The sequence below is a fragment of the Pelodiscus sinensis genome, chromosome 31 (genome assembly GCF_052426305.1).
Source record: "Pelodiscus sinensis isolate ZL-2025 chromosome 31, ASM5242630v1, whole genome shotgun sequence".
Classification (NCBI taxonomy): domain Eukaryota; kingdom Metazoa; phylum Chordata; order Testudines; family Trionychidae; genus Pelodiscus; species Pelodiscus sinensis.
The window spans coordinates 8,681,880-8,707,511 of record NC_143082.1 but is presented as its reverse complement, the minus strand read 5'-3'; the positions used below and the strand labels follow the sequence as shown (position 1 = coordinate 8,707,511).

The 25,632-nt window shown below is 56.5% G+C and overlaps 1 protein-coding gene across 6 annotated transcripts in view; it reads right to left on the bottom strand.

Annotated features, from left to right (window-relative positions):
* HDAC7 (histone deacetylase 7) overlaps positions 1 to 25,632 on the bottom strand; it is a 219,339-nt gene that overhangs the window by 25,847 nt on the left and 167,860 nt on the right. For 3 of the 6 annotated variants that reach the window (XM_075902093.2, XM_075902094.2, XM_075902092.2), the window contains 9 exons: positions 18,570 to 18,766; positions 14,516 to 14,606; positions 9,362 to 9,473; positions 8,363 to 8,478; positions 7,955 to 8,077; positions 7,017 to 7,126; positions 5,957 to 6,155; positions 4,586 to 4,794; positions 2,376 to 2,585 (listed from right to left, as the gene is read on the bottom strand). In XM_075902093.2, the coding sequence (XP_075758208.1) occupies positions 2,376 to 2,585; positions 4,586 to 4,794; positions 5,957 to 6,155; positions 7,017 to 7,126; positions 7,955 to 8,077; positions 8,363 to 8,478; positions 9,362 to 9,473; positions 14,516 to 14,606; positions 18,570 to 18,766 (1,367 nt within the window). Of the gene's footprint in view, positions 1 to 2,375; positions 2,586 to 4,585; positions 4,795 to 5,956; positions 6,156 to 6,431; positions 6,551 to 6,955; positions 6,957 to 7,016; positions 7,127 to 7,954; positions 8,078 to 8,362; positions 8,479 to 9,361; positions 9,474 to 14,515; positions 14,607 to 18,569; positions 18,767 to 25,632 lie in introns of all 6 variants that reach the window. The other 3 variants (XM_089774722.1, XM_075902095.2, XM_075902096.2) reach the window with 3 other exon arrangements.

Here is a 25,632-nt window from a genome sequence, read left to right as displayed (position 1 = left end):
CAACCGACCAGGATGTTGCTGCCAGAGTGCCAGCATGTGCCCTGGCCCAGTCACGGTGTCTACTGCCCTCTGGTGGCCCCGCATGACATTACCCCACCCGCTGAGCTTCGGGGAGAGGACACACAACACATCTGGTGCACACACTGCGCTGGCAGTTCAGCAGGAGACTCCGGAACCGTTGGAGGCCTGGGAAGGAGCTCACTTGCAAAGTATGGGGTGGCGTGGGTATAAAGGTACTTTACAGTGGCATAGACGGGTCCCATATGGGAAGGCAATAAGCCATCCCAATACCCCCCTGTAACAGGGGAGACCAGTCCCTCTCCCTGTTTTCTCTGGTCCTCCGGTTATTCCCTGGATTGTAATCCCCCGAAGTGGGGTAGGGGGGTCCGGGCCCATCCTCTCTCCCGGACCCCAGCCCAGGGCCCTAAGGACAGGTGCGCGGAGACCTGTCCTGCTGGTGGGGCGCCTGCCCAAAATGCACCAGCTCGCCGGGCCTTGCCCGCCCTGGGCTCCTTCCTACCCCCTATCTAGTAACTCCGTGGTCCCCACCTATCCTTGCTGCCTCCACCCACCCTCCTGATGTTGTTCCTATTTCCCTTCACCCTACTTCTCTAGTTCCTGGTTCCTCTCCTTTCCCTTTCCCTCTCCGCTCCGCTTCGCTCCGTTCTCCTCCGCCCCTTGTCCCCGACTCCATGGGGCTTTTCAAAAGGCCTGTGCCGGCATCTGGCCCTGATGACGTCAAGCGCCGCGCCGGCTTGCTCCGCCCCCTTCTCCCATCCCCGCTCCTCAGCCAGCCACACCTCCTGCGTGCCGCTCGTCAGCTGGGCTGCGGCGGTGGAACAGGCACGACAGTTTAGCCCCACTCTCCGGGTGGTTCCCAGGAGCATCAGGGCGACCACAGGTTCAGTGCGGGGCGGGCTGGCATCCGCGGGGAGGAGGCGGCTTGCCCCGTCACACCCCCCGATAGAGAAATGACACACAAAGGGTGTGTCTAAACTACATGACTCCATCGATGGAGCCATGTAGATTAGGCTGATCGGCAAAGGGAAATGAAGCCGCGATTTAAATAATCGCGGCTTCATTTAAATTTAAATGGCTGCTGCGCTGAGCCGACAAACATCGTAGGATGAGGTTTACCGGGGAGGTCGATAAAGGGCTTTCAGGTCGGCGCAGGAGCGTCCAGACTAGCACGATGAGCCGACAAACAGCTGATCAGCTGTTTGTCGGCTCAGCGCGGCAGCCATTTAAATTCAAATGAAGCTGCGATTATTTAAATCACGGCTTCATTTCCCTTTGCCGAACAAACAAATCTACATGGCTCCGTCGATGGAGCCATGTAGTTTAGACGTACCCAAAGAGACTCCTCTACCGGGGCAGTGCTCACTGAAGGAGCAGCCAGCCAGCATCTGGGTTTCTCTTCACTGATCACTGCGTTTCCTTGTTTCCTGCACACTATTCTGAGCCTTCGCAGGAGCCTCATTCACATGTGGGCTTGCTGACACAGAGATGTATTATGGGAGTGTGGCCACTCAGGTGGGATTGCAATGCCGCCCAGCTGATCAGCAGAGCACCCACAGCTAGGGTTGTGTTTCTACCAGTTGTGCACATTCCCACATACAAAATATATTTATAACAGCATATTCCGCACATGGACAGAAAAAATTAGAAGCCGGGCAGCCTTAGCTCCTGGCTCTGCTGTGTCCGTTTGCCCTTCACATCTAGGAATCCTCAGCCAGGGGCGGACTGGCCCAGTGGGATACCGGGAATTTCCCGGTGGGCCGTTGTCCGGTGGACTGTTGTGTCCGCGCGCCATTGCCCCTCACTCCGAGTGGCTCCGCATCCGCGCTGTATGCAGCACGCAGAGCCCGACCCGCCGCCTGCGCCATGTGCCGGACATGATGCAGGGGGCGGGGCTTGAGGGGCACGCAGGGGTGATGTCATGGGGAGGGCTGTTCTCAACTCATTTTCCGGGCCTATTTTGATTGCCAGTACGCTCCTGTCCTCAGCAGAGCCTTCCACCCTGACGGGGGCATGAAGCAACAGCAGCAGGCCGGAGCTGGTAGCCGAGGGGCAGTGAAGGGTGCCCAGAAAGCCTTTGTGCAGGCCCACAGGTGCCCTTCAGTCGTGTGCCTCTTTCATGGGAGGGTGTTTGCCCAGGGGTCTTTGTGCTCTCCAGAGCAGAGGAGCTGGCAGCCAGAGGCTGGATGATAAGTCCTGAGTGCTCTGTGCAGCTCCCCCCCCGCCCCCGTCTCCCCGGACATGGGTTTGGAGAGGACATCAGCACCACTCGCCATGGCCAGTGAAGTCAGGGCTGCTCCAGGCTGGTGTTGTGCCCAGTTCCACTTGTCTCCTGATCCCTGTCAGCCCTTAGGTACCTGCTGCAAGACAAGCTCCTCCTGTGGCTGCAAGAGCTTTGGGCTCCGCTCAGGCTCCTTTGTGCTGCCCCCTGGCCGCGTGAGCTCTCCTCGGCCTTTAGGCTGGTCACCGCGCCCGCTCGCTCCCTCTGGGAGCCCCCGCTCGGCCTCCATGTCCTCCGAGGAGGGGATCTGCCGCAGACGAGGCTTCTCGGTGGACTTGGCCATGAGCTACAAGGGGATGAGTCTAAATCACTTTGGGGAAGGAACCTACCAGAGACTGGATATGGCCAGAAACCTCTTTAACATGTTTAATTAAATAAATACTAGTGGGAATTGTGTGACTCTGGGAGACTTTAACTTTCCTGAGAGAGATGGGTGGACAAGTGCTAATAGGAACAGGAGGCCCAGGTTTCCTGGATGCGCTGGCTGACAGATTCCTTCACCAAATAGTCGCCCAGGCTCCAGGAAGTGATTGCATTTTAGATTTGGTACTGGTGGGTCACGAGGACCTCGCAGAAGAGCTGATAGTAGGAGACAATCTTGGTTCTAGGGATCACAAGCTAATTCAGTTTAAATTACATGGAAGGATAAAAAAATCGATTCACCCTGAGGGGCCTTGATTTCAAAAGAACACATTTTAAGAAATGAAGGAAATTAGTTAGGGAAGGGGGCTGGGCCAAAGAGCCCAAGGCTCTAAATGGCGAGAAGGCCTGGAATTACTTTAAGGCAAAGTTCCGAAGCTCTCTGAAGCCTGCCTCCCAAGCAAGGGGGAAACTGTAAGGAAAGGTTGTGGCTCAGTCAAGATGAACTCGCATCTCAAACAGGTGACTAGGCGAGAGCAGAAAGCCTACAAGGAATGGGTGATGGGTGGGATCAGCAAGGAAAGCGACTGCTTGGGGGACAGAAAGTGGAGGGGAAAAGTGAGAACTGCGAAAGCCAAGCACTGCCGGGCCTTGCAAAGGGAATTAAAACCAACAGTAAAAGGGCCTTTAGCCATGTAAATCAACAGGAAAGAAGGAAAGAAAAAGTAGAGATAAGCACTGCAGATGGGGCGGAGATTAAAGATAATCTGGGAACAGCCCAACACCTAAACAAATACTTTGCCTCAGTTTTTAATAAGGAGTTTGGGGCAGTGGCAGGGGAGCTAATGGAAATGAAGATATGGAAACAGAAATTATATCAGAGGTGGGAGTCAAACAGTTTTACTAGGACTAAATCAGGGGTCTGGGATACTCTCCATCCAAGCATATTAAAGGAACTAGCATATACAATTGTCTGGCTCTGTACATGGGATTATGGGGGATCAGTGTGGAGGGTGGATGCCCTGCACAGGGGAACTTGGTGGGGGGGGGGGGGGGGGGGGGGGGGGGGGGGGGGGGGGGGGGGGGGGGGAGGAGAAGGGGAGCAGGACTAGAGCACATCACCCTGTGCTCCCCAGGAAATTGCCCAATTCACTAGGCCACTCCAGATCCCATCCCACTGCCTGACCTTCAGGATATCCCTTATCCTGCCTTCCTAATACCATTGCCTGCTCCATCCTAGGGGGCTCTGCACACGGAGTTATGAGGGACCAGAGTGGCGGGTGGATATCTTGGATGGAGGATGGGGGGGCTCTGTACACGGGGTTATGAGGGACCAGGGTGGCGGTTGGACGCACTGGATGGGGGGCTCTGCCCACGGAGTTATGAGGGACCAGGGTGGCGGGTGGATATCCTGGACGGAGGATGGGGGGGCTCTGTACACAGGGTTATGAGGGACCAGTGTGGCAGGTGGATATCCTGGACGGAGGATGGGGGCGCTCTGTACACGGGGTTATGAGGGACCAGGGTGGCGGTTGGACGCACTGGATGGGGGGCTCTGCACACGGAGTTATGAGGGACCAGGGTGGCGGGTGGATATCTTGGACGGAGGATGGGGGCGCTCTGTACACGGGGTTATGAGGGATCAGTGTGGCGGGTGGATACCTTGCACGGGGGGCTCTGACACTGGGAAGCTGGTAACTGTAAGGGCAGCAGCAGACACCGGGGAGCTCACTTGCTGTCCTGGGACCAAGGGAGGGCAAAGCAGCTGCTTGTGTCTTTGGGCAATGTGCCACTCAGTGCCCAGGCCTGGCAGACAGGGTGCCACATGGACCTCGCTCCATCATGCATGTGAAGAGCTCTCAGCCCCCAGGTGCTGCCCTGCACGGTGCCCTCTTGCCCTGGCCGTGGTGTTCCCCAGCCTCTTACCTTGCCCAAGTGTGTCTGCTGCTTGAGCCTCTCCAGGAATTGGGCATGATGCTGTTGGTACGCCAGCTGCTGCTGGATGGCCTTGGGATTGGGGGGCAGGGGCTCCGAGCGGGTCCGCCCCAGCGGTTTGTGGTGGCCTGGCAGTGACAGCCGGTCGGTGGGGATGAGCGAGTGGGCGAAGTGGAACGGGACCGTCCCCAGGCCTGGCACTGTGGGGATAGAGACTGGTGAGGCAGGGCTGGAGCTGGGTGCAGCACCAGAGCACCTCAGGCAGCCTGGGCTGGGTGTGTGGCATTATTGTCCCTAGCCTGGCCTGTGCCCCCTTCCCCCGGCCTGCCCTGTGCTACCACTCAGAGCCTTGTGGCCCCCTGGGCCTCTGCAGAAGTCATGTCTGCTGGGCCCACCCCTCCCCATTTCACTTATTTATACAGCTCTTACAGATGTGTAAGGGGCCCTGGTACAGATGTTCCCCTTCCTCCTCCTCAGCTCTGGGCTCCCCACTGGGCCAGCTAAGCCCTGAGAACCTGAGCTCCAGGGCACTCCAGGCAAGCACTCCCCAAGGACCGAAGAGCTAGGGCTCTCAGTGGGGGGCAGGGGGCAATCTCTGAGGGAGGGGAATCTACCTAGCTCCCATTGGAGAAGGGGATTCTCCCTGGGACTCTCGGGGGCGAGGGAGGAGGCAAGCTCCATATTCTCACAGTGTGTAGAGGGGCAGGCCTTGATCTCAAGGCTAGCTGGCTCTCCAGCCAGGTGCTAGCCCACAGTGCAGCACGTGGCAGGCTGGGAGGTGAGCAGCACTGGGCATTCACCTTACACCTGGACTCAACTCCCACCCATGTCACCCCCACTGCCCTGCCACTGGACACTCTGCGGTGCCTGGGGAGGGCTCTGGCTGCCCCTCACCAGCTCTGTCTCTTCTGCTCCACAGCTGATGGGGCCGAGGGGCTGCAGAGTCATGGAGAAGGAAGCCCAAAGGAGGAGGTTGGGAGCTGACAAAGGAAGACTCACCCCCTACCAGCCCCAACAAGTCAGCTGTGGCCTTGGCTGCAGTTGGGAGAGCAGCCTGGATCGGAGCTGAGCTGTGCAGGAGCATCTGCCTGAGCATTCAGGCTACTTGAAGTAACCCCTGACAGCCAGCAGCTTCCCAAGCCATCTCCATTAGTGTTCACTCTGAGACCTAACAATGTGGGATTGCAAAGCAGCTCTCGTGCCAGCTGGTCAGAGGGGAGATCATTCAGCCCAGCCCAATCGTCCGGGCCGCCAGGGGATCTCACGTAGCCCCGCGAGAATCTGTGGAGATCCCGGACCCCAGAGGCACTGGGAGTGCAGCCTCAGAACCAGGCCCCTTGGTCCAGTGGGAGTAATACGTACTTGCCACAAGGGGCGCGTGGGTGACCGAGGACTCGAGGATAATGACAGGCTGAAGCCGAGGGGACAGAGGACCCCCAGGTTCATGCTGCTCCAAGCCAGCTGGGATGAACATGGACGAGTGGGTGCCTGGGAGGACAGGCCCATTCAGCACTGGCACTCGGTGAGCCAAGCCAGAGAGGGAGCGACGGTCTGCGTCACCCTGCAGAGAGAACAGGGATCCATCAGCAGCATACCAGGGTGTGGGCAGGCGCAGACTGACCTGGCCGGGGCACTGGCACGATCCAGAGGAAAGGGACCCCGGCTGCGTGTTCCTGAGCGGGGTCCTTGTGGGACTGAACACCCATGAAGTGCTGCGGTACATCCAGGGCTGCTGCTCAATGACCCGTGTTATCCTGGCCCTCCAAAGGGGGGCTGGGCTCGCCCTGCCCTGCACAAGCCCTCAGCAGGATTCCAGAGTCCCTTGTGACCCAGCTGCTCCCCTGGCAGGGGCAGTAACCCGCAGTCCCAGCATGATGGCCGGAAGAAAGGCCACGTTCTGCGGGGCAAACTGGGCCCGTGAGCTCTCCTGCATCATTGGGCGCAGGGCGAGCAGCGCTCGCACCAAACACAACGTAGCAGTCTCCAGACTCATGTGGGTACAGCTGTGTGGGGCAGCAGAAGTGGGCGGCATGGACCCTGGGGGGAGACACCAGCACCAACCAGCAGGCACGAGGAAGACACAGCCCAGATGGGACCTAGAGGGCATCAGGGCAGCCATGTGGTGGCTGGTGGCTAGCCAAGGGCAGACGCTTTGGGTGGGGTGCCACCAACTGGGGAGGGGGCAGCAGGGCCTAGACATCTGGGACTAAACCTAACTGGTTGTTTCCACGGAAGTGGGGATTCTGCGAGGAGAAGTTATCCGGTCCTAGCTCCAGGCTGCAGGGCCCACGAGAGATCGGGGGACAGAACTGTGGAGTGCCGTAGCCCAGGCTGCTCTCTGAGGCAGCTTGCCCCAAAGACCCTCCCAAAGCAGCATGGCCTGGGCTCCTGGTTCCCTTCAACAGGCCTGCAGGCTCCGTACCTCATGGGCAATGCTGGGCCCGGTGGGGGGGACTCCATGTTCCGCTGGGAGGCTGTCGTTGGGGGAGCTGCAGCCTGACACGGGGGTGCTGCTACTGCTGGGGGAAGAGTCTGCACAAGGAGGAGAAGTCAGACAGGAGAGCGGCAGGATGAAGGGTCTCCAGGACATGCAGGGGCCTAGCACCTTCCCGGCTGCAAGCAAATTGCTCCCCTCACACCTTTCCTTCCCTCAGGTACCTCTGCATCCCTTCCCAGGAACGCAGCCTCATCCTCCCTCTCATGCACTGCTTCCCCTCACAGCTGCCTCACTCTCCCTCACACCCCCAGCTACCCCAGCCCGTGCTGCCCTCCGGGCACCTGCACAGTGCCCTTGCCAGAATGCATCTGGACTGAGCCCTCTCCCTGACCAGCTGTCTGAGCCCAGGAGAGAGGCAAGGCCAGCCCATGCCCTGAGAGCACATACGCCTAGCAGTGCACCAGCCAGAGGCAGCCGGCATCTGTGCAGGGACTACCCCGAGGCAGGGCAGTGTGCGCCATTCTGGGGCAGTGCCTGGGGTATGCTACCTTCTGCCCAGCTGCGTCAGCGGGACCAGTGCCACACTTGGGCAAGTCCTGCTGCTCCCAGCAGGGATCGGGCAGCCATGGCTGGGGCAGTGGGCAGGCACAGTTTGCACAGACTGCCTTGGGCCAATTAATCCCTTGGGCCTCTAAGAGGTCACGGAACCAGCCCAGTGCAGCCCCAGCATTGCCCTCCCCACTGGCAGGAGGCCCCCTTAAAGAGCACTGCTGCCATGGGACAGCCCCAGCCCTCTGTGCTGAACCCCGCCTGCAGCTCCGCTGGCATGTGCCACCACCTTTGCATGTAGCCTCATGCACAGGGCTTATGCAGGGCCCTAATGCATAGCTGCTGATCTCCCCAGGGCCCCAAGTGACCCTCACCAATGGCCTCTACTGGCCTCCTCTTCAGGGAAGGGGGTGCACTCTCCTTGCGAGTCAGCGGGTTCTTACGCCGGTCCATCGATTTCTTGGGCTTGTAGCGCACCTTCAGGTTGGGCTCAGATGCTGCAGGCAGACACGGTCATTAGTGGTCTCATGGGTACAAGGTGCTGCTGGAATGGTTTCTTAGGCTCCGGCATGATCGTTGGGGCTGTCACAGTTGCCATGAGACCCTCTCACCTCTGTGCCAGCCCAACCCCTTCCTGTCCCTAGCCAGCGCCTGCCAGCACACAGGCCCTGCTTTGTGCGGGAGTGAAGGCCAGGAGGAAGTCTGGCTGGGAAGGCAGGCTGAGTCCACCCTGCGGTCACGCCCATGCCAATGGGCCCAAAGGCAGCTCGGCAAGGCCTTACCTGTTTTCCGCAGAGGAAAGTGCTCCGGAGGGTCTATGGAACTGCTGGGGACTTGTGGCAGGAAGGGGCTGAGCACAGGAGGGGCAGGCCCTTCGGTATCCAGGGGCTCTAGAGACCTGCAGGGAGCACAGCGCAGTTAGAGACTGGCCCTGGGCTCTAGGACGCTTCTCGAACCTGCAGCACTGGCATTCTCCAGGAAAGCCCGGCACAGCCTGGCCCACCAGGCCACCAAGGCTGCCCCCAACTTCTTAGCACTGGAATTGCCCCAGTCCTCAAACTCTCATCCATCCAACAAAGGACATTCATCACCCTGACACTGGGACAGCCTCGGCCCTGCACAGCCCCCAATGCCCTTGGCCCCGCGCAGCTCCCTGAGGCTCCTGGTGCTGGGACATCCTCCTGACACCTTTGGTCCCTACACAGCTCCAGCCCCCACTCTCCATCCAGGCCAGCACAGCCCCCCCACCCATAGTACTGGGTTTGCCCCAGCCTGGCCTGTTCCCTGGGCAAGCGGCACGTATGCATCACTCTGCTCGTTTTTTTCCCATAGTCTGTATGGGAAGTGCATCCCACCAAGGCACGGACACTCCCAAGACCTGCACTGACACAACACTGGAGCGGTGTCTGAGCCATGACCTGCAGAAACGGCCCAGTGATCTGAAGTGCCTCGCCACGGGTTTGCAGGGCCCTCAGTGCAGTCCCAGTGGCAGTGGGTCGACAACCATTGGTGCCCCTGGAGAGCAGATAAAACCAGGTCTGGCCACCAGAGGGAGCTCCCTGGTTGTAACAAAGCTCAGAAAAAGCTCTGAAGGGCTGGGCAGGGGCTTCCCCCACACAGACAGCCCCCACCAGCAGCCCCTCAGGGGACAGTGAACACGCAGTACCTCTGCCTCACCTCTACAGCTGGGGGGGCCAGTTGGGGATGCTCAGGTGTCTCTCACTCATCTGTACAGATTGGGGGGGCCGGAGGTTGGGGACACTCAAGGGTCTCTCACTCACCTGTATGGCATTGGGGGGCCACTGGGGTTGCTGGTCCTTTCCAAAGCTGCCTGTTGTTTCTTCAGGATGACCTCAGCTAGCTTCTGCTTCACCACCGTGCTCGCCACCGCACCTGCAGGGAGAAACCATCCTGAGTTGGGAACTGAGTTAGGCCTCTTACGGGGTGCCCAGTGCGCTATGGGCAGCCATGGAAAGTCCTGGTCCTGTACAGCCTCACCACTCTCTTCCTGCCCAGGGGACCTGAGCGGCCAATGCCAAGGGCCCAGCGACTTGGCTCCACAGTCAGCTGTGAAATCTTGGCCTGGTTGGAAACCTTGGGCCATGTCTGTGCTACATAATCTGCTACCTTGCCATAGAGTGACTGAGATTGGGGCCCTATTGTGTTCGGGTCCTGTACATGCATGTACAATACCTGAGATCGGGACCTCATCGCGGAGCCTCATTGTGCTGGGCACTGGTGCACGCGCGCATGCACACACGCACGCACACACGCACTCTTTCTAAGCTTTTGGCAGATCCCAGCCTGGGAGCAAAATGTGGCCAGGACTCTGCCAGCCCAATGGCAGCCCCTCACCAAGTCATCTCCACAGCCAGCTCCCAGCTCTGTAGCAAGCGGATGGCACACACACTCACCCGGCCTGATCCAGTGAGGCACCAAACTCCCAGGTCTAACTTCACCTTGGCCTTGGTGCCCGGGCCCAGCTCAGCACTGTAATGCCCTGCTCTCTCCTTGCCACACTGCACACTCATAGAATCACAGAATCATAGAACCATAGAGCTGGAAGAGGCCTCAGAAGGTCATCAAGTCCAGCCCCCTGCTCTAGGCAGGACCAATTCCAACTAAATCAACCCGGCCAGGGCTTTGTCAAGCAGAGACTTAAACACCTCTAGGGATGGAGACTCCACTACTTCCCTAGGTAACCCATCCCAGTGCTTCACCACCCTCCTAGTGAAATAGTTTTTCCTAATATCCAACCTGGACCTCTCCCACCACAACTTGAGACCATTGCTCCTTGTTCTGCCATCTGTCACTACTGAGAACAGCCTCTCTCCATTCTCTTTGGAACCTACCTTCAGGAAGTTGAAGGCTGCTCTCAAATCCCCCCTCACTCTTCGCTTCTGCAGACTAAACAGACCCAACTCCCTCAGCCTCTCCTCATAGGTCATATGCTCCAGCCCGCTAATCATTTTGGTTGCCCTCCGCTGGACCCTCTCCAATGCGTCCACATCCTTTTTGTAGTGGGGGGCCCAGAACTGGACACAATAGTCCAGATGTGGCCTCACCAAAGCCGAATAAAGGGGAATGATGGCATCTCTGGATCTGCTGCCAATGCTCCTCTTAATGCAACCTAATATGCCATTAGCCTTCTTGGCTACAAGGGCACACTGTTGACTCATATCCAGCTTCTCATCCACTGTAACCCCCAGGTCCTTTTCTGCAGAACTACTACTTAACTGGTTGGTCCCCAGCTTGTAACTATGCTTGGGATTCTTCCATCCCAGGTGCAGGACTCTGCACTTGTCCTTCTTGAACCTCATCAGATTTCTTGTGGCCCAATCGTCCAATTTGTCTAAGTCACTCTGGACCCTATCTCTGCTCTCAAGCGTATCTGCCTCTCTCCCTAGCTTAGTGTCATCCGCAAACTTGCTGAGGGTGCAATCCATCCCCTCACCCAGGTCATTAATAAAGATATTGAACAAAACCGGTCCTAGAACCGAACCTTGGGGCACTCCGCTAGAAACCGACCGCCATCCTGACATCGAGCCATTGATCACTACCCGCTGGGCCCGGCCTTCTTGCCATCTTTCTATCCATCTTACTGTCCATTTATCCAATCCACATTCCGTTAACTTGCTGGCAAGAATATTGTGGGAGACCGTATCAAAAGCCTTGCTAAAGTCAAGGTATATCACATCCACTGACTTTCCCACGTCCACAGAGCCAGTTACCTCATCATAGAAGCTAATCAGATTGGTCAGGCACGACTTGCCCTTTGTGAATCCATGCTGACTATTCCTGATCACTTTCCTCTCATCCAAGTGCCTCAAAATGGATTCCTTAAGGATCCTTTCCATGATTTTTCCAGGAACCGAGGTAAGACTGACCGGCCTATAGTTCCCTGGATCGTCCTTCTTCCCTTTTTTGAAGATGGGCACTTTATGTGCCTTTTTCCAATTATCTGGGATTTCTCCCGATCTCCACGACTTTTCAAAGATAATGGCCAAAGGCTCCTCAATGACATTTGCCAACTCCCTCAGTACCTTCGGATGCATTAAGTGGGGCAAAGCAGTTGTCAGGAGGCCAGGGAAGAGGTGGAAGTAGGGGAGGTGGTCAGCATTGCAGCCAGTGATGATGGCATATATTGTATATTTGCCGCAGCCACTAGGGCATACTCCTCCCGGATCTCCTGGGGAGTGGGGCCCACAGTGTTGGTAGGCAAGCCAGCAGGGCCTCTTTCAGCCCCTGGAGGTTGCCTCCTTGGCAGGGCCTTGTCTTTGCCCTGAGCAAGAGATAGAAGAAGGGGAGGAGAAGGCCCTCGTGGGACAACAGTGGTATCCAGGGAACCACCTGCCCCCTTCTCTCTCTCTCTCTTCCCTTCATGGGAAGGAGGAGCTCTCACCAAAAGGGCAGCTGGCGGTGTAATTCCCAGCTCGAGGAGCTACCTGCACAAACTCCAATCAAGCCTGCATGCTATAAATAGAAATGCAGCGATGGTGGCTCAAGTGGCAGGAGAGGATAGCTATGCCAAGCGCATCCAGATTGTCCTCGCTTGGCTAGGCTGTCCCATCTCCTGCTAAGCCTCTATTTTAACATGTTTGCCCTCCCAAAGCTAGCACAGGTATGGTGCTCTGAGCCGACACCTTTCAGCTCCAGTGCAGACATACACTTGCTGGGATCAGTGCTGACTCATTAGGCAGACACCAATCCAGCCAGTCCAGCTGTGACCTCATTCCTGGTCAGTGCCAGGTCTCCCCACACTGCCCCACAACTGTGCACACTGCTTGCTGCAAAGATCACCGATTGGGAGCCCACTGGGCTTGCTCTTCCCAACAGGAAGCTGGTGGATGAAAGTGCTCAGAAGGCATTCTGAGAGTCCACTGTAAGCTGTATACTTGTGCAGCCACCCAGGAGAGGTTTAAATGCCACCCAGCTGATTAGCAGACTGCCCAGAGCTTGGTTTTAATTGTGAGCGGTGGTGCACATTCACACATGCCTTGGTGCACACAAACATTATTCTGCACATGGATGGAAAAGATTCCAGGGAACATTGCTGTGGAGTGATGGGTCTGGCCACAGCCCAGCTTGCTAGAAGCTCCCGACTGATTTCCAAAGCTCCTGCTTGGCCAAGCATTTGTCACACTGTTCTCAGCCACACCTCATCATTTGCACATTTCCACAGTGCTAGCAGCTCCCACGCCCTGGGAGGCAGCAGGGTCACTTCCACCTATCCCATCATGCTCAGCTCTCGAGCCTGCAAGCGGAGAGCTGTCTTCACTGCAGTGTTAGCCAGGTAATCCGTGCTCGGCTCTGACACACTCCAGTGTGTCCTCTCTGGCTCTGCATTCACTGGTTTGTGGCACAAGGACTTCTGGGGACAAAGCCCAGTTCTTAGTGCTGCACAGAGCTGAGCCACTTTGTGCCAAAGAACCCGTGTGCCCTTTGGGCGCATGGGGAGGGCAAGAGATGGTTTGGGGGAATTAACTGCAAAGTGGGCGGGTAACCAGCTTGAGCGACAGCTCAGCCAGCCAAGGGCTGAGCATGGCCGCATGCAGGCTAGACAATCTGTGTGGATGGGAGCTGTGTAGGAGAGGCTCATGGGTGATCAGGGAGTTGGCTATGGTGGGTTCCCAGGGTATCAGGCACCATGGCTGCTAATGGGCTCTCTGAGGCTCCCAGGCTCTGCACCCTGCCTTGTGGGCGCCTGGTGATGCATGTGAGGGAGCACATAAGGCCACATGCACCCTCCAGGGCAGGAGGGGCTGGCCAGCAGCCGGCAGGAGGGCCAGCACTGGCAACAAGAGTCTGCGCAGTGTGGTCCCCTCCCCACTCGTTGGCAGCAGGGAAGGAGCAGGCTGGCCAGCTCCAGTCCACATGGTTCAGCTCCTTGGGAAGAGGCAGGGAGGGGTAGAGCAAGGGAGCGGGAGAGGCGGGAACAGTGCCTCCCCCTCCCCAGTGCCTGGATGGAGCAGCAGGGGGCACTGACAAGGGTCAGGCTGGGGCTGCAGTTTGGAGCTGTTCCTACGGGCAGGCAGGGGTGAGGCACCTCAGGAAGCTTTGTATTGGGACAGGGATGACAGGGGCACCGAGTGCCAGAGCAGCACCCAGGCCAGGGCTGTGTCCTGGGACCTATGTCCATTGGCACTGGCTGGTTCAGCCTCAGGTCCTTCCCGCTGCCCTCAGCAGAAAATGGGCTGAAAAGACAGAGAGCTGGGAGGAGACAAACTCCTGGTGCCCTAGAGCCTGGGTGGAGGATTCCTGGGCTCCTGTAGCAATGGCTCGTTCCTGCTGACTGTGACATCTCAGTGCCCATGGCTCTGCACGTGGAGTGACCCTGCACAGCAAAGGAGAAGCAGAGGCGGGCTGGGGCCCAACCTGCTTGGGGGCAGCAGGCAGGAGCAGGGGAAAGCGAAGGGAGCTCACCAGGCAGGAGTGAGAGGCATGCACGGATTGCAAGCACTTTCCCCTAACTCCCTTAGCGTCCAGGGAAGGGGCTGTGTCCCAGAATGCACGGCTGCTGCCCCTCCTGAAACTCCGCCCTTGCACCTAGACTTGGCCAAGGCATCCCTCCGCCTTTCTTATTCAGTAGCAGCTGCAATCTCAGCAGCTGCCCTTGGCAGGAGGGTGGGGCTGGGCACCAGTGGGCCCTTTGTGGCTGGCAAAGGCCTTTAGTGGAGAAGCAGAGCAAGCACATCCTTGCCAGGAGCACCCTGCAGGGACACGGAGAGCCTGAGCCAGGCGCACAGTTCCACGGCAGGCAGGGCTGTGCTCAGCAAGAACCAGTCCCTGCACCAGCAGGGAGCACCCACATGGGAACTATCCCCTCCCCTCCGAACGGGCAGGGGGCCTGAACAACCCCCCTTCACAGACTCCCAGGCGGAGCCATGGCACCACTGCTTTGCAGACAGACAGATCGACACGGGGAGCACTCTTACTTCGTTTGCTCTTGTCCTTATTGAGGAGTAGCCGCAGCTCCTGCTCCTGCTGCCCAGCCTCTGCCTCGCGCTGCGGGGAGTCCATGTTCACCTGCGGGGGGACAGAGACCATCAGCATCGCACTGCCCTGGGGGGAGGGGAGGGGCAAGCTGGTCTAGAAGGGAGAGGGAGCCTTGCCCGAGCCAGTGCACTGTGGGGGAGGGGAGGGGAGGGAGAAGTCTGCCCTCACTAGTATACTGGAGAGAGGCAAGGGGAGCCCAGTCTCTGCTGGAGTCCTGTGGGGAGGGGAGCCTAGTCTGGGCCTGTGTGGAAGGGAGGAGGGAGCCCTGCCCCCGTCTGGCCCTGTGTGGAAGGGAGGAGGGAACCCTGCCCCCGTCTGGCCCTGTGTGGAGGGGAGGTGGGAGCCCTGCCCCCGTCTGGCCCTGTGTGGAAGGGAGGAGGGAGCCCTGCCCCTGTCTGGCCCTGTGTGGAAGGGAGGAGGGAGCCCTGCCCCCGTCTGGCCCTGTGTGGAGGGGAGGTGGGAGCCCTGCCCCAGTCTGGCCCTGTGTGGAAGAGAGGAGGGAGCCCTGCCCCCGTCTGGCCCTGTGTGGAAGGGAGGAGGGAGCCCTGCCCCCGTCTGGCCCTGTGTGGAGGGGAGGAGGGAGCCCTGCCCCAGTCTGGGCCTGTGTGGAGGGGAGGAGGGAGCCCTGCCCCCGTCTGGGCCTGTGTGGAGGGGAGGAGGGAGCCCTGCCCCCGTCTGAGCCAGTGTGGAAGGGAGGAGGGAGCCCTGCCCCAGTCTGGGCCTGTGTGGAAGGGAGGAGGGAGCCCTGCCCCCGTCTGGGCCTGTGTGGAAGGGAGGAGGGAGCCCTGCCCCCGTCTGGGCCTGTGTGGAGGGGAGGAGGGAGCCCTGCCCCAGTCTGGGCCTGTGTGGAGGGGAGGAGGGAGCCCTGCCCCCATCTGGGCCTGTGTGGAAGGGAGGAGGGAGCCCTGCCCCCGTCTGGGCCTGTGTGGAGGGGAGGAGGGAGCCCTGCCCCTGTCTGGGCCTGTGTGGAGGGGAGGAGGGAGCCCTGCCCCTGTCTGGGCCTGTGTGGAGGGGAGGAGGGAGCCCTGCCCCCGTCTGGGCCTGTGTGGAGGGGAGGAGGGAGCCCTGCCCCAGTCTGGTATCTGTGGGGAGGGGAGGGGAGGGGAGGGGAGGGGAGGGGAGCGGAGGGGAGAGGGAAGCCCAGCCACAGTCTGGGCCTTGTGGGGAGGGGAGCTCCATGCTGGAGGGGAGGGGAGCCCTGCCCTGGTCCTGTGGGAAGGGGAGGCAGGAGCCTCACCCAGGCAGGGCCCTGGGGGAAGGAGAGGGGAGAGCAGATCTCTTCCAAAATTCGACCAGTGGGTTCCCAGGGGCCTTTGGCCCAGAACACCCAGACCAGGTTGGCATCTGAGTGGTTCATTCTCCATGAGCCTGTCCATTTAGCAGGGCACCAGCCCCAGAGGGGAGGTGACTCTGGGAGGCACAGCATGAAAAGCCCAAGTCCCTCAAACCTAAGTTGTGGAGACATGATGGAGTAATGGGGGTGCAGGAGCATTCCCCCGTGGTCTCTAGCAATAATGACACTCAAAGGAGGCCCTTAGGCGTGTGGAGCACCAGCGATCTGGTGCCTGTCCCTGAAAGGGGCCCAACCTGGCGCTTCAGTCCTGTGGGCAAGCGACCAAGGAGCTTGCGAACAGGACAACAGCGATGGATGGTGATAGGCCTGCACGGAGTGTGCCATGTTTGTCTTCCTCCCGGAAGAAAGAACGGATTTCATCTGAACTAAGTGCAAGCTGGTCGCCATTTTGGAAGAAAAAATTAGAGGACTGGAGACCCAAGTGTCGACCCTATGCTCGATCAGAGAGGATGAAGACTTCCTCGATAGAAGGCAGCGTTTAATCCTTCAAGCACGGCAGGCGGAAGAGCCAGAAAGGGCAGTACATGACCAGGAAGAGAACTGGCAGCATGTAACTTCTAGAAGGGGAAAAAGGCCAGCACGGGAATCCCCCAATGCCACAGAGGGAAGCAATCGCTTTCAGGCTCTCTCCACAGGCTCTGCAGTGCTGAATGCTTTGGAAGGGACCTCACAAGGAAGAAACTGGAAGGGAACACCTTCTACTGGAAGACATGGGATGCGTAGTCCTAGAGATGGACCACCACCCCCAAAAGAAAACGACGGGTGGTGGTGGTCAGGGACTCCCTCCTAAGAGGGACCGAGCCATCCATCTGCCATCTGGACCTGGAATCTCGAGAGGTGTGCTGCTCACTGGAAGCTCGCATTCAGGATGTGACTGAGGGGCTTACCAAACTGATCAAACCTTCGGATCGCTACCCCTTCCTGCTTCTCCACGTGGGAACTAACGATACGGCCAAGAATGACCTTGAGCGGGTTACTGCGGATTATGTAGCCAGGATGAGGTAGACAAGGCTTTCTTAGGACAACTGAGAGAAGCTTCCGGATCGCAGGCCCTGGTTCTCGTGGGGAACTTTAATCACCCTGGGTACGTCTACACTACAGCGCTAATTCGAACTAACTTAGTTCGAATTAGTTAATTCGAACTAAGCTAATTCGAACTAACGCGTCTAGAACTACAAATTAGTTCGAATTAGCGTTTTGCTAATTCGAACTAGCAAGTCCACATTGAGTGGACTCTGAACAGGGCTTAAGGATGACCGGAAGCAGTGCCGGCAGGGCATCAGAGGAGGACTTAGAGCGTGGAGATGCTGTCTCAGGCTAGCCGAGGGCTGCGCTTAAAGGGTCCCGACCCCCACCCCGGACAGACAGTTCTAAGGGGTGCCCCGCTTGCAAAGCAGTCCTGGCTTGGATTGCCCGGACTACCCACACGGGGCACATCACAGCACTCGGCCATCAGCCCGGCTGCACTTGCCGCAGGCTGCCATCTGGGGAGAGGGGGCAATCGGGGGGCTGCAGGAGAGCTTCCACCCCCAGAAGCCCGCAGAGCCAGCCCAGTCCTCCCCATCGGGGGCTTGTACCCCATTCCTCCCTCACCTCCTTCCACTTACCCTTCCCTAGCCCCCCCTTCTTATTGATGTACAAAATAATGATAACGTTTCTTCCAACATTGACTCTGTCTTTATTGAACAAAACTGGGGGAGACTGGGAAAAGGAGGTGGGAGAGGGGAAGAGAGAGGCTGGGAGAGGGGAGGGCAACTAACATGATCAGGGGTTGGGAACAGGTCCCATATGAAGAGAGGCTACAGAGACTGGGACTGTTCAGCTTAGAAAAGAGGAGATGGAGCGGGGACAAGATAGAGGTCTCTAAAAGCAGGGGTTGGGTGGAGAGGGTGCATACAGAAAAGTTCTTCCTGAGTTCCCATAATAGAAGGACTAGAGGACACCAAAGGAAAGGAATGGGTATCAGGCTTGAAACTAGTAAGAGAAAGTTGTTGTTCTTCCCAAAGCAAATAGTTAACCTGTGGAACTCCTTGCTGCAGGAGGCTGTGAAGGCTACAACTAGAACAGAGTTGAAAGGGAAGTGAGATCAAGTCATGGAGGTTGGGTCCATGGAGTAGTCTTAGCCAGGGGGTAGGAGTGGTGTTCCTGCCCAAAGTTTGTGGAAGGCTGGAGGAGGGCACTTGGGAGCAGAGGCAGCATGCAGCACCACCACCCAAATGGGCAGCATGATGAGACCCAGAGGCTAGCAGGAATAGCCAAGCATTTGCTCTGTAACTCCCTCCACTTCATCTGGCATCTTGGAGGGATGATTTGCTCCACTCTCAGGGGCAGAGAAACAAATGTTGATATCTGATGAGGGGCCAGGAGAGCCAGGCATCTGCCCACAACACTGTCTGAGGAAGCCAGACTCCTTGAGCTGCCTCGAGTTCTGATCACCAACAGCTTGGTCCTTCTGGGGTCTGGGTGTCTCTGTGTCCAGAGCCAGGGAGAGGCTGGTAGCTCCACCCCACCTATGCTGACTGCCTGGAGCCAGCCTCTGGTATGCCTGCAGCAGGCACGTGCCACCCCAATCTGCCCCAAGGAGCCATGTGTCCCCACAACCTGGAGCCTGGCCCTGGAGCTCCCAGAGGCGTTCCTACCCGCATGTGCTGGTGGGTGAACTGCTCCACCTGCTGTTGGTGCAGACTGGCCAAGAAGAGCTGGTGCTGCAGCTGCTGGGTCTGCTTGAGAGCCAGCAGGGTGGTGTCGGAGCCGGGCTTGACAAAGCGCTGTCCGATCCGCAGGTCCATGGGGACGGCCTGAGGCACCGGCAGGGAGACGCACAGGTTCACAGCACCTGGCACGGAAGAAGCAGGGAGAGTTCAGTAACTGTCTGAGCCAGGGGACAAGCAGGGCATGGCTCCCACCAGGGCAGTGGCACAGAGCCCTTCGCTACACAGGGGGAAGTTCAGCACCTGTTTCGCTCCTGGAGCACTGAGACCGGCTGAAGCTCCATGCAGCCCTGGGCTTGCGAGGGCCACAGCCAGCAGGTTCTGACCTGGATGCAGATCAGTTAGGCAGGAACAAGGGGTGATTGGAACCAGAGGGCCAGGCCAGGCCCATACCCAAGGTCCTATGCAAGAGCAACAGCATCTTCCATGGTCAGCAGTTCTGGAGCCCTGACAGCTGATCTCTGGGGACTCCAATGCAGTGAGCTCAGCTCACGGCTAGCTAGGAAAGGTTCTTGGCCTGCTGCATGGGCATCTGGTGACTTAGGCAGGGGAGGGCTTTGCCTTCCCAAACAGCTAGCATGGCCCTACCCACACTCTGCCCCCAGAACGCCTGTTGTAGGCATTATGGGGCATGTGTGTTGCTGCCCCCATCGTCTGCCCCACTGGTGCTCTGGGCTAGGGAGCCTAGAGCAATGCAGCCTCTCTTCCCCTGTTGCTCTGAGAGCTGTGCTGCATGGCCTCTTCCTCTCCCTCATTGCTCCAGGGAGGTGGAAAAGCTGCACTGTGCGCATGCGCCACCTCACTGCTCTTCCCCTCCCCAGTGCCCTGGGGAGGTTGGGATGTGCTTGGTGCACTGCCCTGCTTCCTCTCCACCCCGTGAGGGGTGGGGCCTCAGCAGAGAGAGTGGGGCTGGGGTCTTGCCTCCCCCAGCCCCAACTGCACCACTACCCCTGTCTGCTGGCTTGACAGGATAGGTCTACCCTGCAATTAAAAACTCATGGCTGACCTGTGCCAGCTGATTTGGATTTGTGGGACAGAGCTTCAGGTTTAGGCTGGAGCCTCAACTCTCGGGTCTTGTAAGTGGAGGGGGTCCCAGAGCTCAGGCTGCAGGCCAAGTCCAAATGTCTACACCACAATTACAGAGCCGCTTAGGCCAAGCCCCTTAGCCTGAGTCAGCTGGCACAGGAGAGCCGCAGGGCTACGTCTAGACTGGCATGATTTTCCGGAAATGCTCTTAACGGAAAAGTTTTCCGTTAAAATCATTTTTGGAAAAGAGCGTCTAGATTGGCACGGACGCTTTTCCGCAAAAGCACTTTTGGCAGAAAAGCATTCGTGGCCAATCTAGACGCGCTTTTGCGCAAAAAAGCCCCGATTGCCATTTTTGTGATTGGGGCTTTTTTGTGGAAAACAAATCTCACCTCTCTGCACTGGCCCTTTTGCGCAAAAGTTTTGCACAAAAGAGACTTTTGCCCGAACGGGAGCAGCATAGTATTTCTGCAAGAACAGTGACGATCTTACATGAGATCGTCAGTGTTCTTGCGGAAATTCAAGCGGCCAGTGTAGACAGCTGGCAAGTTTTTCCGCAAAATCAAATGATTTTGCAGAAAAACTTGCCAGTGTAGACACAGCCCAGGGCTACGTCTACACTGGCATGATTTTCTGAAAATGCTTTTAACGGAAAAGTTTTCCGTTAAAAGCTTTTTCGGAAAAGCACGTCTAGATTGGCAGGATGCTTTTCCGCAAAAGCACTTTTTGCGGAAAAGCGTCCGTGGCCAATCTAGACGCGGTTTTCCACAAAAAATCCCCAATCGCCATTTTCACGTGCTGTGCTGTCTACACTGGCCCTTTTGCGCAAAAGTCTTTCGGAAAAAGACTTTTGCCCGAACGGGAGCAGCATAGTATTTCCGCAAGAACACTGACGATCTTACATGAGATCGTCAGTGTTCTTGCGGAAATTCAAGCGGCCAGTGTAGACAGCTGGCAAGTTTTTCCACAAAATCAGATGATTTTGTGGAAAAACTTGCCAGTCTAGACACAGCCCAGGTGTTGAACTGCAGTGCAGATGTACTGGCAGTCCCCTGGGAGCGGAGACTCTCTCGGGGCTCTTTCCGTATGGATCCTCTCTGTCCTAAGGAGCCTGCTCCTGGAACTGACTGATGATGCATCTGCCACATGCAGCCATACATCTGGCTGTCTCCTGCAGTGCTGAGAGGAGTCAAAAGTGCAGAAGCCCTTGGAGGGGGTGTCTGCCAGTGCATGCAGCAGAATTGCAGGGCAATTTTGAACGGATTTAATTCTATCAGCTCTGGAATCAACTTAAGCTAACCTGAAATGAGCCTGGTTTAAACCAAACTAAAATCCAGTTAAGCGAGGCCAGTACGACTCCTGTGTGTAGGCAAGGGTCAGACACTAAACCCAGCAGGCCTCACTCTGAACCACATGAAAGGCATTGTTGGGCAAGACAGCACCATTGTGAGTCATTCTCCTGCAACTATAACCTCACTGAATATGGGAAACCTACTAAAAAACCTCCCCACAACAGCACAAACTCTTCTCCCATTTAAACGTAGGGCCCAGACTAAAGATGTTCAAGCAGTCAGAGCCGGCCCAAGGTATGGGCCAGCCAGGCTACCGCATGGGGCGCTCCATTGTAGAGGACGCCGCAAGGGGCTGCTGAGCCAGGCGGGGGTGGCACTACGCATGCTCTGCGTGCCCGGGGCAGTGCCACACATGTGCCAGGTGCCTGGGGGTGGGGCCACGCGTGCACTGGGCGCCCGGGGGCGGGGCCACACATGCATCGCACTCCCAGGGACGGCACCGTGCTCCCGGGGCCCGGGGCGCATGAATGGCTCGGGCCGGTCCTGCCTACAGTTATAGCAAACTAGCCACACTCAACCCGCGGCACCACCTGTAAGCCGGTGCTTCAAGGGGAGTGAGCCAGCTTAAAAGCAGAGGCAGCAGCATAGGGGCAGAGGGCAGGTAGGAGCCAATACACATGGGGAGCTGGGGGAGACAGGGGAGGCTGCCACAGAGCAGCCTCTTTCTGTGGCGGGCCTGAACTCATCACAGACACAGGCTGCTCCATGGGATACTGGGAGTGCCCTGGGACCATTTTAGTAACTGTGTAACCATTAAAAATTGTTGTGGCTACATGATTAGTAAGAAACACAAAATCTAACATCCCCTTTGGTTAGCTCAGGCTTCAAAGCATGCTTACCAGGCAACCCATTAACCGATTAATCCTTTACATCCCTAGCCCTGAGCTTTTCCTATGTTCCCAGCCCTGATTCCTGAACCATCCACGTCCCACCTCTCTGTCCTGAGCCCTCCATGATCCCAGCCCCCCCCCTCGCCTTCCCTCCCACACACACACACCAATCTTCTGCCCTCGGCCCCTCCTCATTTCCAAATTATTTTGGGACGCTCTTACTCTCCTAAACTCTGGAAATAACTAGCTAGGATTTCCATCACTTCAGTAATTTAATGATTGCTGGCAAAAAAAAGATACTGATGTGATAACATATCTGAATAGATTATTCAGCTATCAATCTCAGCGTGGGCGAGTTTTCCTGGATACTACAGTACAAATAAATGATGGTCTCATAAACATCACCCTATGCTGGAAACTTACTGATCTCTACTCTCACCAAGCTTCCATCCATTTCCTCCGTCGACGGAGCCATGTAGTCTAGACCAGTGGTCCCCAACATGGTGCCCGCCAAGTGCTCAGGGCTGGGTTGGCCTGGCCCCGGGCACGTGGCGCATGCGCGGTGCCGGAGCCGGCCCCGGGTGCATGGCGCACGGTGAGCGCCGGCCCCGGGGGCGCCGCGGATTGACCGCCCGCGCTCTGGGCATGCGGTGCATGGGGGGAGCGCAGGCCCTGGGTGCGCGGTGCTTGGGGGGGGGCGAACGCCAGCGCCAGCCCCGGGCGCACGGCGCTTGCAGGGTGCGCCGGGTGCGCGGCACTTGGGGAAGGGGGGGAGAGAGCGAGCGCCAGCGCCGGCCCTGAGGGGAGAGCGCCGGACCCGGTAATGAGGCTAAGGGGGGGCCCCGGCCCCGGGCGAGCGGCACTTGAGGGGAGAGCGCCGGCCCCGGGAATGCGGCTATGGGGGGGCCCTGGCTGCGCAAGGGGGGGCTCCGCTCCCGGACGCCCGGCGGGCGAACGGCCACGCCCCCTGGCACCTGGCAACCTCAAATGGTTGGGGACCACTGATCTAGACACACCTGAACTTTCGGAATTACATGCTCTGTCTACACCAATATCAAGTTCACCTGCAGCGTGCTTTGTTGTGTTATGAAGCATATGTGTCCCATTAGTATGTTCATTTGTGTGTAGGGAACAATACAGACGCAGAGGGGTAGCTGTGTTACTCTGTAAGGGTATGTCTACACTAGGAAATTATTTGGAAATAACGTATTTCAAAAGAATAACTCCCAAAATAAATATTTTGAAATACCATGTCCACACTACAGGGAAGCCTCAAAATTAGTCTGAGGCAGGATTGCGCTACCTCAACTTAGAGCCCTAGGAAGCAATGGGGAGTAATTACTTTGAATGATTCCAGGGAGTAGTTATTTTGAAATAGCAGCAGTGGAACGTCTTCAAAATAACTATTTCAAAATAAGCGTTATTTCTTAGGGAAAGTAGGAGTTTTTATTTTTAAATAACTAGCCCCTTATTTCGAAATAACAGGCTTGGTAGTGTGGACGTTCGGCTTGTTATTTCAAATAAGGGGAGTGTAGACCAGGGCTATCTGTAAAAACAACGAGGAGTCCTACTGCACCTTAGATACTAACAGATTTATTAAGTCTTGAGCTTTCTTTATCAGTTGGAATGGAAATTACAGAATCCAGTGTATATATTACAGCAAAAGAAGTTACCTGTCAATTGTAGGACCAGTGTTAATGAGGTAGGTAAAGGCAGGGTGGATGTGTCTCATTGGCAGCATTTAATGTGGAGATGTGAATATCATAAAATTCAGCATCCCCGATGATGCCACAGCACACCTGGTGGCTGCACAATGTGATTTTGTCCTCACCCACAACCATTTCCAATCTGGGGACAATTTATACCTTCAAGTCAGCAGCACTGCTGTGGGTAGTCGCATAGCCCCACAATATGCCAACATTTTTATGGCTGACCTAGAACAGCATTTCCTCAGCTCCTATCCCCTAGCACCACCCCTCTATTTACACTACGCTGATGACATCTTCATCATATGGACCCACGGGAAGGAGACCCTTGAAGAAATCCAGAGGGATTTCACCAATTTACACTCTCTATCAGTCTGAGCCTGGGTGAGTCCACACAAGAGATCCACTTCCTGGATACTACAGTACAAATAAATGATGGTCTCATAAACATCACCCTATGCTGGAAACTTAGGGTATGTCTACACTACCCTCCTAGTTCGAACTAGGAGGGTAATGTAGGCATACCGCACTTGCAAATGAAGCCCGGGATTTGAATTTCCCGGGCTTCATTTGCATAAGCGGGGAGCCGCCATTTTTAAATCCCCGCTGGTTCGAACCCCGTGCAGTGCGGCTACACGGGGCTCGAACTAGGTAGTTCGGACTAGGTTCCTATTCTGAACTACTGTTACTCCTCATGAAACGAGGTGTACCGGTAGTTCGGAATAGGCACCCTAGTCCGAACTACCTAGTTCGAGCCCTGTGTAGCCGCACTGCACGGGGTTCGAACCAGCGGGGATTTAAAAATGGCGGCTCCCCGCTTATGCAAATGAAGCCCGGGAAATTCAAATCCCGGGCTTCATTTGCAAGTGCGGTATGCCTACATTACCCCGCTAGTTCGAACTAGCGGGGTAGTGTAGACATACCCTTACTGATCTCTACTCTCACCTAGCTTCCATCAATGACATGTCACATGATTGATTGTCTACAGCCAGGCCCTAAGATACAACCTGCTCCAGTACCACAGACCAAGATAAACACCTACAAGATCTTTATCAGGCAGTCTTAAAACTCATATACCCACCTGGGGAAGTGAGAAAACAGACTGACAGAACCTGATGAGTACCCAGAAGTCATCTATTTCAAGACAGGCCCAACAAGGAAAACAAGAGAATACCACTAGTTATCACCTACAGCCCCCAACTGAAACCCCTTCAGGGCATCATTGACAATCTACAACAGGACTACTCAACAATTTGTTTGCAGCCTGCGGTGCGGTTTGGGTTTACGCAGGGCTCAACACGTGGCCCGTAGGTGGGAGTCAAAACAAAAAAGTCAATATAATTGTCTTCTATTGATATGCGTTTTAGTAGTTAAATTCCTGGACTGTCATTTCTCATTAAAAGTGCTGTCATGTGGGTGGAAATCGGGTAAATATTGCATTTTATTAATATCAGCAGAACTGACTTAAATGGGACCTGTGTGTTGTGTAGTCTTGTCTTAATCTTTGTATTCATGCCATCAGTGTGAAAGAAGATATTTGCATGTATATGCAACCATACTTGAGTTGTGGCCCCCAGCATGTGCTGTGAGTATCATTGTGGCCCCCAGGGCTTCCAAAGTTGAGTAGCCCTGCTCTACAACATACTCTGGAAATCGGCCCCTCACTCTCACAGAGTGAGACAGACCAGTTCTTGCCTACAGATAGCCTCCAACCTGAAACAAATACCAGCAGCCACATAACGCACTACAAACAACACTTATCCAGAACCTATCCCTGCAACAACCCCCTGTGCCAACTCTGTCTATGTAGCTGTACAAGTGGCACTATCACAAGACCTAACTACACAAGCCACAACTTCAGTGGCTCATCCACCTGAAGAGCCACTAAAGTGATATATGCCATCAAGAGCCAGCAATGCTCCTCTGCCATGTATATTGGCCAAACCAGACAGTCTCAGAGCCAGAGGATCAATGGAAACAAATCAGACATCAGGAACAGTAACACACATAAACCTGTCAGGGAAAATTTTAACCTTCCTGGTCACTCAATCACGGATTTGAAAGTAGCCATTCTACA